General features: G+C 39.2%; 1 protein-coding gene across 2 annotated transcripts in view; it reads right to left on the bottom strand.

The window, feature by feature from the left end:
* eme1 (essential meiotic structure-specific endonuclease 1) overlaps nt 1–14,762 on the bottom strand; it is a 52,628-nt gene that overhangs the window by 29,788 nt on the left and 8,078 nt on the right. For both annotated transcript variants that reach the window (XM_073026609.1, XM_073026610.1), the window contains exon 2: nt 7,795–8,701. In XM_073026609.1, coding sequence (XP_072882710.1) covers nt 7,795–8,674 — 880 coding nt within the window. In that variant the 5' untranslated portion in view covers nt 8,675–8,701. The remainder of the gene's footprint in view (nt 1–7,794; nt 8,702–14,762) is intronic.

Below are 14,762 nucleotides of genomic sequence, written 5' to 3'. Positions count from 1 at the left end.
TTTATTCGCTTACTCCTTCCCCCCCACTAAAATGAGAATATATATGTGTGCATATATGTGTATGTATGTATGTAATGTGTGTGTGTATATATATATATATATATATATATATATATATATGTGTGTTTGCATATATATATATACACACACACACATATATAGGAGTACACAGGGAAATCTTTTCTGTGTAATGGATTTGTTCACTGACTTTTATGAATAATGCAATGGGGGCCATCAACTCACAAATAGGAGGGGTTATCCCCCACAGCTAGACATTTCCTCTAGCTCAACGCAGGGTCATCTACTAGAGACCTCAGCCTTGGAATCACACGTTCGTTACCATTTGTGTTTCTTGGTTCTTATTTGTTCAGGGAGTAGATCGATTAAGTTTTATTCTAATTTCAATGATACACTTACAGATAAATACAGATGGCTAAGGACAAGGTAGAATTAATTTCTTTTAATGTCAATGGGCTATTAAATCCAATCAAACGTAAGAGAATTTTATCCAAAATGAAAAAAGAACAAGCCCATGTAGTATATTTACAGGAAACTATTTTAAGTGATAATGAGCATAGAAAACTAAAGAGAATGGGCTTCACTAATTTATTTTTCTCCTCATATAAATCAGGACTTAGGAGAGGAGTTGTTATTCTTATCTGAAGTAAGCTAAATTTTGAAAAAGTATTCAAAATGGGAGATAAAGAGGGCAGATATATTCTGGTAAGGGGGAAGATAGACAGAAATTCAGTTACTCTATTAAATACATATGCACCCCCGGGAAGTGATATTGGTTTCTTTCAGAAAATTACTGATATTATGGTAGCAGAAACAGAAGGTCTCCTGATATGTGGGGGAGACTTAAATTTACAATTACAACCAAACTTAGACTCTTCCAATAGAAAAACCTATGAAACAAAATCTTTACATAAGAAAGTTAATACAGTTTTTGAGGATGTTGGTTTAATTGATATATGGAGGGACCTTTCCCCCGACAGAAGGGATTACACTCATTATTCTGCTCCCCATTCTGTATACACAAGAATAGACTATTTCATAACATTTGGAAAAGACAAAGACAAGATAAACACCTGTGGAATTGGGACAATAGATGTAAATGACCATGTACCTATATATTTATCTGTTGATTTTAACCTATAACCAAAGAATACTATTTGGAAACTAAATTCAAGTCTACTCAATGATCCGTACTTTAAGGAACAAATGAAAAAAGAAATTGGCCTCTACTTAGAATTTAATGATAATGGAGAGGTTTCACCTCCCATTGTATGGGATACTCTGAAGGCTGTCTTAAGAGGGAAAATTATAGTGATATCTTCATTATAAGAAAAAAATAAGGAATAAAACATTAGAGGAATTACAAAATAGGGTGAAGGAACAAGAGAAAAAACACAAATTGAATTTGGCACAGGATACATTAGGGGAAATTTTAAAAATTAGGAATGAAATTAATATTTTGGCTACGCAAGAAATCAGGAAAAAATATAATGTTTCTGAAACAGAGACATTATGAAAGTGGATCAAAATCTATGAAAATACTGGCGTGGAAACTGAAAAAAAAATAGCAGAAAATACAATTCATAGAATTAGGGACCCAAGAACGAAAATGATAAAAATTAAGCTAAGTGAAATTCAAGAAGCTTTTGAAGTGTTTTACAAAACTCTATATTCCAAAGCTCCAGGGGGAAGCATAACCCAAATTGACACCACCTTGAGTTCTCTAGAGTTACCTAGTTTAAGCGAAGAACAAAATAGAACGATGACTGCTGACATAACTGAAGTTGAATTAAAAGCTGCAATTAGTAGGCTTAAATTAAGCAAGTCACCAGGATCAGATGGGTATACTACAGAATGGTACAAAGAATTTAAAAATGAGATAAATTCCTGTTTTACTCCCCACACTGAACTGGGCTTTAAAAAAGGCACAAATGCCACCCAGTTGGAAGGAAGCGATAATCTCAGCTATATCAAAAGAAGGCAAGGATAAAATGAAATGCGGGTCATTTAGACCAATATCCGTTCTTAATGTAGATTATAAATTATTTACCTCCATCATGGCCAAACAATTAGAGGAGTTTCTACCCACACTGATACATAATGATCAGACAGGTTTTATACGACAACGCCAAACACAAGACAATATACGAAGGACACTTCACATTGTGGGGATCATATAAAAAAAAATAAAATTGAAGCAATAGTGATAAGCGTGGATGCTGAAGAATTTTCTTTACAGAGTTTTACATAGATTTGGTTTCCAAGACACAATTATTAAAACTATACAGACACTATATAACAACCCTACTGCTAGGATTAAAATCAATGGATATTTATCAAATAGTCTTACCCTAGAAAGGGGTACGAGACAGGGTTGTGCATGGTCACCGCTACTCTTCGCATTATATCTGGAACCATTAGCTCAATACATCAGACAAAATGAAGATATCAGGGGAATTACTATTAAAGTGACAGAGCATAAATTGGCTTGTTATGCGGATGACATTTTGATCTATCTAGGGCAACCAACATACTCTTTACCTAAATTGATGCAATCCTTTGAACAATATGGTCAATTATCAGGATACAAGATCAACATAGATAAAACCCAATTACTTTCATATTACTGTAGCCCACCAAGAGAAATTGAAAGTAGATATCCCTGGGCATGGCAAACAGAGTCCTTCAAATTTTTCTTTCAAAAGATTTGGCAAAATTATCAGAATGTAATTATCAGCCTTTATACAAAAAAATTAAGGATGATATGGCAAGATGGAACCTGATTCCTTTTTTCAGTCTCAGTTCAAGGACTGAGTCTATTAAAATGAATATACTGCCCAGACTATTATATCTCTTTCAGGCCCTATGAATAGAGATTAATCAAAATCAATTCAATGAATGAAACAACATGTTATCAAGGTATAGTTAGCAAGGTAAAAGGCCTAGAGTTCGTCTCAAAACTTTGCAATTAACAAAGGAAAAGGGGGAATGGGGCCTACCTTCTCTTAGAGATTATTATTTTGCAGCACAGTTGAGAGCTGTGATATGTTGGTGCAACCTATCATATGACATTCAATGGAAAAACATTGTGGAGTGGGTACTTCCCATCCCCATACAAGCAATTGTGGCTGATAACAACCTGCAAAGGTACATAAATACTATTGATAACCCATGGGTGAAATTGACTCTTATAATATGGAAAACTACTATAAAAGAATATAATCTAGAGGGAGATATTGCAATTCTTAAATGGTGTGCATTAGACTCTGATTTTACGCCGAATAAACTGGATGCTAGATTTAAGGACTGGACAGCTAAAGGAATAACAGTTCTTTGCAACATAATGAAAGAAGGAACACTGTTCAGTTTTGAAATGCTTAAAGAGAAACACTTATTAGAAAATCAAGATTTTTAAATCGGTATTTACAGATGCGACAATATGTTAATAAGACGCTTAAAAATGTAACCAAGGCAAGTATAATGGTAGTAGTGTAGCGGTGTGCTACACACAGCGCTGGAATAACGACACGCAGACGGTGAGTAGCAGTTGCGTAAAAGATTTATTCAAACTTTGCGGCCTCGCTTTTAAGCATTTCCATTTCCGCCGTCCCCGGGCGGGAATGCTGTACAGGGCACATATTCACAGTCCCTTCCCGCGCGCAGGCTTTTCCCCTTGCTGGTAAAGAAGGCCTGGCGCCCTTTTTGGGGCCGGCCTGCACCATTTTGTGAGCCGGTTCGAGTGCGCTGGAAAGTGGGTCACCACAGTAGAATCATTTCAAGCATGTATAAGGGGTTGTCAAATCTTAAAACACATTCAACTTCATACATTAAAACAAAATGGGCGAAGGAAGGGGGGTTAATTATATCTGAGGAAGAATGGACAATAATATGGAGGTATCAATGGAAGTGTACCAGTTCACAGAAATGGAGGGAGTTTGGATGAAAAAAACTTGATAAGATATTTTATTACACCCTCTCAAAAAGCAAATCATCATCATATTTTTTGGGACTGCCCTGTTATCAAAAACTATTGGAGGGGGATACACAATGCCCTACCAGACATCTTTAAATGTGAAATACCCTTAGAGAGTAAGACCATATATTTTGGTTATATACCTCAAGAATGATTGAAAAGAGATAAATATTTAATGAATATACCGTTGGTGGCTAGTAAAAAGACTCTTACTAGGAAATGGTTATCACAGGAGAGCCCAACTTTAAATGCATGGATGGAAATTACAATGGACATTTACAAAATGAAGAAGATAACAGCATCTGTTAATCATAAGCCAGAACAATTTGATTCATACTGGGAAAAATGGTTTAACTACATAATGCCTCATAGGCCTGATTTTATTCTCACAAATCAATGAATATGTTGTTAAAAAAAAATCACTCCCTACTTGTACATTGTTTTTTCCTTTTGCTTGTTTTTTCTTTCCACTCTTTTCTATAAGTATATACCTCAGATTAATACTTTGTGGAGATTTGTGATATATATGATTATTTGATATATATGTACAATGTCTGAAATACATTTTATGGAAATGTTTGTTTGATGATGAACTTCAATAAAAAAAATACAAAAGAAAAACAATGAAATATATTAACACTCATGCAGAACCATAGAAAATTAAACAAGTGACTAACTTAAACAGAAGTTAACAGCGCTATGCGTCTACAGCTCCCAAGTAGTTTAAACTTAGAAACAATTCTTAACAAAGTCTTACTCCAGCACAGTCTTAGAATGGCAGTTTCAGTGATTCACGGGGTAGTTGAGAGGAGAGACTTTTAGATTCAAAATGTGGCGAAGAGGTGATTCTCAAAGAAACGGGGATTCAAAATACAGCAGAGAAGCGATCTTGGAGATACACAATGCAGTGGAGAAGCGATCTCACTGAGGAAAAGACACAGTTACCGAAGTTTGCAGCAGCGCAGAGTACCTTTCTTGAAGTCCACGGGGATAAACGAAGTAGCAGTTGCGGCTACTCCCAGCCGTGACGTAATGTTCCGAAGAATCTCTGAAGAGTCCACAAAGAGCGAGATTTCACAACATAACTGACAGGAACTGTCCCTTTCGCAGGGGTTGTTTCCCTTTCACCAGAATGGCCACCGCACAACACCCATGTATGGATTTCACAAAATGTCAGTCACAATTCGAAATGCACAGCGTGCTGCCGACTAACCCACTCCTTCTGGGTTCTTTACAATCTTCACTCTCACTCTCTTTTCCCATTGACTGAAATGACTCCTGTCCATGCGACTGCGACTCCTTCCAACTCGACTCCCCGCAGCAGTTAGCGTTGCTCTTTTATACCGTTGGGGATATGTCATCACGTGCCGTTCACAGAGACAAAATCATGGATTCCCAGTAAATCACACATATAAATACATGAATTGCACAATGTGTGTGTACCTTGCTTAAAATAAAACACGAAGTTAGACTCGCATTTCAGACTCCAGTGTCTTCCTTTGAATTAGTTTATAAATTCAAGATGAATTAGAAATATCAGAGATGTGTCAGTAATAGAGTTATAGTAGTAGGGGACTTTAAATTCCCCAAAATTAACTGGAAGCATTCTAGTATAAAAAGCTCAGAATTTTTAAAGTACAACTGGCTTTCTGAGTCAGAAATAGATCAGAGAAAAGGCAGTAGTAGACCTAATCTTAGAGAATGCAGCTGGATAAGTGGTTATAGGTCTGTGGAAGATTCTAAAACTTATGACCATAACTTTTATGTTTCAAAGAAGTTATGAAAATGGAGAATCCAGTTTCAATATCATTAGACAGGATCTGGTAAAAGTAAACTGGGGAAGCAACTTGCAGGTAGGTCTTCAATGGCAAGGTGAAAGCACCAAAATGTGATATAGTTAATATTTCAGGATTGATTGTGTTCTCGTAATGAGGGGGGGAGAGGACAGAAAGGCAAGGAAACATCGAATATCAAAGCATTTGAGGGTGTATAAAATTAATGAGAACTTGAGCAACTGGCAATATAGAGAATTGAAAACAGGGAAGGACTTTCAGGAGTATAGGAAGCGTACAGGAAAACATATAGATCAGGAAAGCAAAGAGGAAGCATGAAATCTCACTTGTGGCAGGATTAAGGAAAATCCCTGATCCTGAGAATTTTAAGAGAAAGGAGGAAAGAATTAGAACCATTAGGAAAGTGAAGTCAGTGTATGAAGCCAGGAATGAGCTTTACAATGAATACTTCTCATGAAAGAGAAAGACATTGTAACTAGATAAATCGGGGAAAGGAACAGTAAAATTCTAGCAACACACACACGATGCTGGAGGAACTCAGCAGGCCAGGGAGCATCTATGGAGAGGAATAAACAGTCGATGTTTTGGGCCATGATGCTGATTGTACTCATTTCTATAGATGCTGCCTAGCTTGCTGAGTTCCTCTAGTATTTTGTGTATTACTTGGATTTCCAGCATAGAACCATAAGAACATTACATCACAGAAACAGGCCTTTTGGCCCTTCTTGGCTGTGCCAAACCATTTTTCTGCCTAGTCCCACTGACCTGCACCTGGACAATATTCCTCCATACACCTCTCATCCATGTACCTGTCCAAGTTTTTCTTAAATGTTAAAAGTGAGTTCGCATTTACCACTTCATCTGGCAGTTCATTCCACACTCCCACCACTCTGTGTGAAGAAGCCCCCCCCCCCCCCCCCCCATGTTCCCTTTAAACTTTTCCCCCTTCACCTTTAACCCATATCCTCTGGTTTTTTTTTCTTCCCTAGCCTCAGTGGAAAAAGTCTGCTTGCATTCACTTTATTTATACCCATCATAATTTTATACACCTCTAGAATTTTATACACATTCTTCTATGCTCCAGGGAATAAAGTCCTAACCTATTCAACCTTTCTCTGTAACTCAGTTTCTCAAGTCCCAGCAACATCCTTGTAAACCTTCTCTGCACTCTTTCAACCTTATTAATATCCTTCCTGTAATTCAGTGGCCAAAACTGCTCACAGTACTCCAAATTCAGCCTCACCAATGCCTTATACAACCTCACCATAGCATTCCAACTCTTATGCTCAATACTTTAATTTATAAAGGCCAATGTACCAAAAGCTCTCTTTACTACCCTATCTACCTGTGACACCACTTTTAGGGAATTTTGTATCTGCAAATTTTTGCATCTGCAGATTTTATCTTGTTAACAAAATTCTAGAACACTTTTGTGTTAAAGGTTGCGGTATCACGTTTCAACAAGCTTAAAAGGTGAATAAATCTTCAAGGCCTGACAAAATCTATCCTAGGCTACTTTGGAAAACAAAGGAGAAGATTGCTGGCGTACTGACAGACAATTTTAAATCTTTGCCAGCCATTGAAAATTCAGTAGCTCTTTTCAGTAGATTGTTCAATTAGAACAATTTTAGCCCATAAGCATGTTCTGTTATTTCAAGGCTCAGCTTCTCCACTCTACACAGGTTCCAACATATTCATGCTTGCATCATTAAACCATAGCAAATGCAGCAAAGAAATTTCTATCAGTTTTCTTCCAGCTCTGTCCTGCTCATTTAACTGGTGTAGAAGTGAATACATTCAAAGACACATAAAGCCTGTCAGTTAGGTTTTGCAACCAGTTCTGAAACACTTCCAAATTTTATTTCATATAGAATCTCTTACATGCAGAACATGTAGTGTTTTTCACATTATTAAACTAGGTAACTATTGTAAGAATAACTAACGCTACTGTGATTTCACAAATAATTTCATTCTTTATTTATTACATCAGATTTGTTTTTAAAAACTAACCTGGATCAATTGAGACTTGTATATGTTTCAGGCATTCCCCTGGTCGCAACATCTTCTCAATGCCAGCCAACATCTTTCTTGTAGCTTTTTCTTCTTCTTGTTGTCTACGAATATTTTCTTTCTCCGCTCTCTTCAGCTCTCGTTCTTGACATTTTTTCAGTGCCTCCTGTTTAGCTCTTCCCATTTCTGATGAGGTCTGTTTAGCCTTTTTCTTATGGTTAGAGCCAGCTGATAATAGGTCTTTGCAAGATGCAAGATCATTGATACAGGATTGATTTGAATTTGAGTATGGCTCACATGATTTTACTGGTTGCAATACACAGAGTTCATCATCAGAGTCTGAAATGCTCCACGTTGAACGGGAAGGGACAGCTCTCTGACGAATAAGTGAAGGTTCTCTAGTTTGGTCTTTAAGTTCAATGACATCAGCTAACTTAATCTTTGGATCAATTTGACTGCACTGAAGTCTACCATGGACCTGACTGTAATTTTCTTGACTAGAATTGGAAATTGTGCAATTAGGCTTGTCAAACATTTTCTCAGCAAGCTTTATCTTCAGCCTTTTTGACAGAGGAATTTCTAGAATTTCTTCATCATCACTCTCACTTGTTACCACTTCATTGGACAAGCAGGCAGAAGAGTGGCTGGGATCCAGCTGACAGCATTCAACTTCATTAGATAATGCAAGGTCACAGCTTCTGAAGTCTGAACCTCCCACATTAATTAAAGCAGCCCGCTTTGGAGTTCCACACTTAAAATCCAAGGGGCCATCAGAAATTGTGCAACTTTGAACACCTGTGAAGTTGATAGCAGGTAACTTGGTTGAATCATCTAAATTTGTATCACTAGCTTCATTTTCGGAATCATTACACCACAGCATCCTCTTGGCAACTCTAAACCGGCACACCTTAAATAAGACAGAATGCCAAACAATGACATTAATATACAAATTTTTTGCTGTACCATTATAGAATCAATGAAAGACTGCACTAACAGGGTGCACAACCAGTGTGGAAGACAACAAACTGCAACTACAAAAATAAAAAAAAGTAACAATAATAATTAATGATAATTAAATAGAAAAGTGACAAAGAAAAATATGAACTGTAATGACAGATTTTAGAAAATACTATGTACACTCAAACACACAGATTAACACTACCTGGGACAGTAAAGTTATCCTCTCTGGATCCAATGCCTGAGGGGTAATAACTACTGATAAATTGTTAAGGATTATCCATCACTCAGTCAATGCTTGGGGTTTAGCATGAGTAATAATACTGAATGCTGTATATAGATGATCGGATGTTCTTTTGTTGGCAATCACTGTTGCACAATACATGTCTACAGTCGGCCCTCTGTATCTCGAGTTCCGCATGTGCGAATTCAACCAACCACGAATCGAGAAAACCCGGAAGTGCTCTTCCAGCACTTGTTGTTCGAGCACATACAGACTTTTTTTCTTGTCATTATTCCCTAAACAATGCAGTATAACAACTATTTAACATAGCATTTACATTGTATTAGGTATTGTAAGTAACCTAGAGATGATTTAAAGTATACGGGAGGATGTGTGTAGGTTATCGTGGATCGGGATCGAAAAAAATCTGGAAGTTCTCTTACTAAGTAAGTTGGAACAGGTACATCTGGTATTATTTAGCGTCAGGTAGTCTTGGTATATAGTATATATTCTACCTTTCTATGCATATAAAACACTTAAGAAATGTATGTTTCAGCGCCGGGCTCGGGAGATCTATGCCCGGTTGATGTGGAGGATCAAAAACCCAAAACCCGATAATTAAACCACTGCGTTGCTTAGTAATTGTAGCTTTCATCGGGGCAGGGCCTTTCTCACTTTATCCTTTAAAATTTTTCCTATCATTGACTGACTGTAGCCTAACACTTTTCCAATGACCAATGGCGTTTCACTTCTTTCCAATCACTTTATTTTCAATCGTGATCGTGATTTTTTCGTGAACAGAAACACCGCGGATTCAGAGCTCTGCCGCCAGGTCCTAATGTCCACCGCACTGAGAGAGGTTAAATAAGATCCGGGGTTCCGCTGGTTCCACCGCATTGAGACAGGTTGAATAAGGAACTTGAGCATCAGTGTTTTTTGGTATCTGCGAGGGATCCTGGAACCAATCCCTCGCGGATAAGGAGGGCCAACTGTACTTGCAAACACAAGAGCACCACCCTTCTAACTAACTCATCTCTGATGAAGCAGCTGAAGATGTTTGAGCTGTGCAGAGGAATGCAAGCATTAAGTACCATGGGTATTTACATAACAACTTTAGTTTCACTCAGCAAGAGGTTTCATTTCACAACAAATCTCCTTCATGGTAGGTTTGACTAAATCATAAATGTGCTTCTCCCAATCCACTTCCACTTTGCCTACAGAATAAGGTTCATTGGTGATGTATTTATATAAACTTATGCACTGATAAATTTCATTCATCTCAAATTTGGAATATTTGAACAAAAATTTATAAGGTTTTAATTTTAGATATTTGGGGAATTGATGTTTATGGGATTTGTACAGAAGATATCAGCCATGATCTTGTTGAATGTACAGCAGGGATTAGGGGCCAAATGGCATACTCCTGCTTCTATTTATATTTTCATGCCAGCATTGGTGAACAGGTCACTTGATTGCAACATTAATGGTTTTATCCATAATTTTGCTGCCAAAAGGCTGAAAAGAAACACCAGATAGCTGGCCAGGTTGAATTTGTCAAGCTGGCTGAGTGTATTGCTGTAACACAACAATTTCCAGCATCTATTTATTGATTGCATGGACTCAATGCTGGAATTATGTAAAAGATGATGGAACACTTACTTCACTCTTGCTTTTTGAACAGATGCTGAATTCTGACTTTGCTAAGAATTGGCAGTGCTCATGGTGTTAACAGAATTACAGAATCTGCTACATTGGTTGTGGCATTACTTTGCTGTGAATAATAGAGCATTCTTTTTAGAGCATTAGAGCATTATTTTTAGGTAACACACACAAAATGCTGGTGGAACTCAACAGGTCGGGTAGCATCTAAGGACATGAATAATCGAATGTTAGTATTTCTGTTCCTGCTCTGAGGTTACTTGTTAATGAAGCAGGGATTGCAGTTTTTGTTAAGGACAATGCTCGTGTGGATTTAAGCAAGTTACCAGATATGAAGATGATCAAAAAAGTAACTTACCATGGGATCTATTATGACAAACTGGACTCCAAAAATTGCCCAAGGGGAAGGAAGTAAATGGCAGGCTGCTACCAGAGGGGATAACAGAGTTTAGTGGTTGGCAGACTGCTACCAGAGGGGATAATAGAGTTTAGTGGTTGGCAGACTGCTACCAGAGGGGATAATAGAGTTTAGTGGTTGGCAGACTGCTACCAGAGGGGATAATAGAGTTTAGTGGTTGGCAGACTGCTACCAGAGGGGATAACAGAGTTTAGTGGTTGGCAGACTGCTACCAGAGGGGATAACAGAGTTTAGTGGTTGGCAGACTGCTACCAGAGGGGATAACAGAGTTTAGTGGTTGGCAGACTGCTACCAGAGGGGATAACAGAGTTTAGTGGTTGGCAGGCTGCTACCAGAGGGGACACACACAGTTCAGTACTCTGTCCTCTGCTTTTGATATGTTTGCAGATGATACAAAAAATTGGTTGACTGGCAGTGAGAAATGAAGCTTTAGGCAGATTGTTTGGTCTGTTGTACAGAAAACAGATGGCAAATGAGGATAAATTTTAAGGTGATTGGAGGAATACACGTGACACAAGGTTTTGCTCCCAGATTAGCTCAATACCTTTTCTTTTTGCGTTGACCAGCAAACACGGAGGAACTTTCATGAACTCCCACAGTGATTTCCGTCTCTGAGGCCGACATGAAAGCATCCTTCAGGAGGGTGAACTCACGGAAAGCATCCAGCCCAGACAGGGTACCTGTGCTGATCAACTGGGTAGTGTGTTGACTGAAAGCTTTAATTTCTCACTTTGGCAGCCTGATGTACACACCTGCTTAATTATATCAGCGCCCAAGAAGAATGTAGTAACCTACCTCAATGACCATTACCCAGTAGCATTTACATCTACTGTGATGAAGTGTTTTGAGAGGCTGGATATGAAACACATCAACTGCTGCCCGAAGAACGACTTGGATCATCCACTCCAATTTGCATATTGTCTCAAAAGTTCAACAGCAGATGCTCCTTATTGACTACAGCGTGGCATTCAATACTATCATCCCTAAATACTAATCAATCTCCAAGACATTAGCTCATTATGCAACTGGATCCTCAAATTCCTCACTTGCAGACCAGTCAGTTCAGATTGGCAACAATGTCTTCTCCGATCACCATCAGAACAGGTGCCCCGCAAGGCTGTGTTCTTAACCCCCTGCTCTACTTCTTTTACACTTACGACTGTGAGGCCACTGGTGGGGTACACTTCTACCTCAGGAGTCAGTACCAAGACTTTACGTGCTCCCCAAGATACACAGACGAGCCAGACAGGATGTTTGGTGGAAACCCGCATCAAGGAGCACAGGAGGTGTGTCCATTAGGGTTACCTGGAGAAACTGGCAGTAACAGAACATTGCATTCACAATGGCCATAGGATTGACTTTGACAGCACAAAACTGTCGCACCAAGCCTGGTGAAGGAAGCAATTAAAATAAAACGAGAAAAGAATTTTAACAAAGACGAAGGTTTCCCTCTAGGTAAGAAGTGGAATTCAATTGTAAACAAAACAGGACAGCGGAAACCTGATTGAATGAGGACTAATCAATCAAGAGGGACAGACGACAGGGGTATAAATACTGTCAGACATTATATGCCCAGGCATCATCCCTGATAAGATGGCAGAGCTCAGTATCAAAACTTTGGTTATAATCGATACCTGCACCCAGCTGGAAGCCTGAGATTAGTTTATTTGTCATATACACCGGGAGTACTCAAGGACATTTTCAATCTCTCACTGCTATGGGTGGAAGTTCCCACTTGCTTCAAAAAGGCAACAATTATACCAGTGCCTAAGAATAACTTGAGCTGCCTTAATTACTATCTCCAGGTAGCAGTCACATTGACAGTGATGAAATGCTTTGAGAGGGTGGTCATGACTAAATTGAACTCTTGCCTCAGCAAGGACCTGGACCCTTTAATATTTGCCTATCGCCACAACAGATGCAATCTCAATGGCAGATGCAATCTCAATGGCTCTTCACACACCTGTAGACCACCTGGACAACACAAACACCTATGTCAGGATGCTGTTCATCGACTATACTGTAGCTCAGCATTTAATACCATCATTCCCACAATCCTGATTGAGAAGTTGCAGAATCTGGGCCTCTGTACCTCCCTCTGCAATTGGATCCTCGACTTCCTAACTGGGAGACCACAATCTATGCAGATTGGTGATAAAATAACCTCCTCGCTGACTATCAACACTGGTGCACCTTGGGTGTGTGTGCTTAGTCCACTGCTCTACTCTCTATATACACACGACTGTGGGGCTAGGCATAGCTCAAATACCATCTATAAATTTGCTGACGATACAAGCATTGTTGGTAGAATCTCAGGTGGTGACGAGAGGGCGTACAGGAGTGAGATATGCCAACTAGTGGAATGGTGCTGCAGCAACAACCTAGCCATCAACGTAAGACAAAACAGCTGACTGTGGACTTCAGGAAGGGTAAGACAAAGGAACACATACCAATTCTCATAGAGGGATCAGAAGTAGAGAGAGTGAGCAGTTTCAAGTTCCTGTGTGTCAAGAGCTCTAAGGATCTAACCTGGTCCCAACATATCAATATAGTTATATAGAAGGCAAGACAGTAGCTACACTTCATTAGGAGTTTGAAGAGATTTTGCATGTCGACAAATACATTCAAAAACTTCTGTAGTTGGCTCTCAATGGCTCTTCACACACCTGGACAACACAAACACCTACGTCAGGATGCTGTTCATCGACTATACTGTAGCTCAGCATTTAATACCATCATTCCCACAATCCTGATTGAGAAGTTGCAGAATCTGGGCCTCTGTACCTCCCTCTGCAATTGGATCCTCGACTTCCTAACCGGAAGACCACAATCTATGCAGATTGTGAAGAGCATTCTGACAGGTTGCATCACTGTCTGGTAAGGAGGGGCTACTGCACAGACCTAAAGAAGCTGCAGAGGGTTGTAAATTTAGTCAGCTCCATCTTGAGTACTAGCCTACAAAGTACCCAGGACATCTTCAGGGAGCGGTGTCTCAGAAAGGAAGCGTTCATTATTAAGGATTGTCAGTACCCAGGGCATGCTGTTTTCTCACTGTTACCATCAGGTTGGAGGTACAGAAAGCTGAAGGCACACAGTCAGTGATTCAGGAACAGCTTCTTCCCCTCTGCCATCCGATTCATAAATGGACATTGAACCTTTGGACACTACCTCACTTTTTAAAAAATATACAGTATTTCAGGTTTTTTTGCACATTTTAAAATCTATTCAATATACATACATAGTCGGCCCTCCTTATCCGCGAGGGATTGGTTCTGGGATCCCTCGCGGATACCAAAATTCGCAGATGCTCAAGTCCCTTATTCAACCTGTCTCAAGACGGTGGAGCTTAGGACCCAGCGGAACCCCAGACCTTATTTAACCTGTCTCAGTGTGGTGGACATTAGGACCCAGCGGCGGAGCTCTGAATCCGCAGTGTTTCTGTTCATGAAAATAATCATGATCACGATTGAAAATAAAGTGGAAATAATAAAGTGATCCGAAAGAGGTGAAACGCCATCGATTATTGGAGAAGTGTTAGGCTACAGTTGGTCAACGATCGGAACAATTTTAAAGGATAAAGTGAGAAAGGCCCTGCCCTGATGAAAGCTACAATTATTACTAAGCAACGCAGGGATTTAATTATTGGGTTTTGGGTTTTTGATCCTCCACATCAACCCGGCACGGTGGAGAGCGCGCTTGGGAGCGGTTTGT

This window comes from Hemitrygon akajei, chromosome 22 (genome assembly GCF_048418815.1).
Source record: "Hemitrygon akajei chromosome 22, sHemAka1.3, whole genome shotgun sequence".
Classification (NCBI taxonomy): Eukaryota; Metazoa; Chordata; class Chondrichthyes; order Myliobatiformes; family Dasyatidae; genus Hemitrygon; species Hemitrygon akajei.
This window is presented reverse-complemented; position numbering and strand designations above follow the sequence as displayed.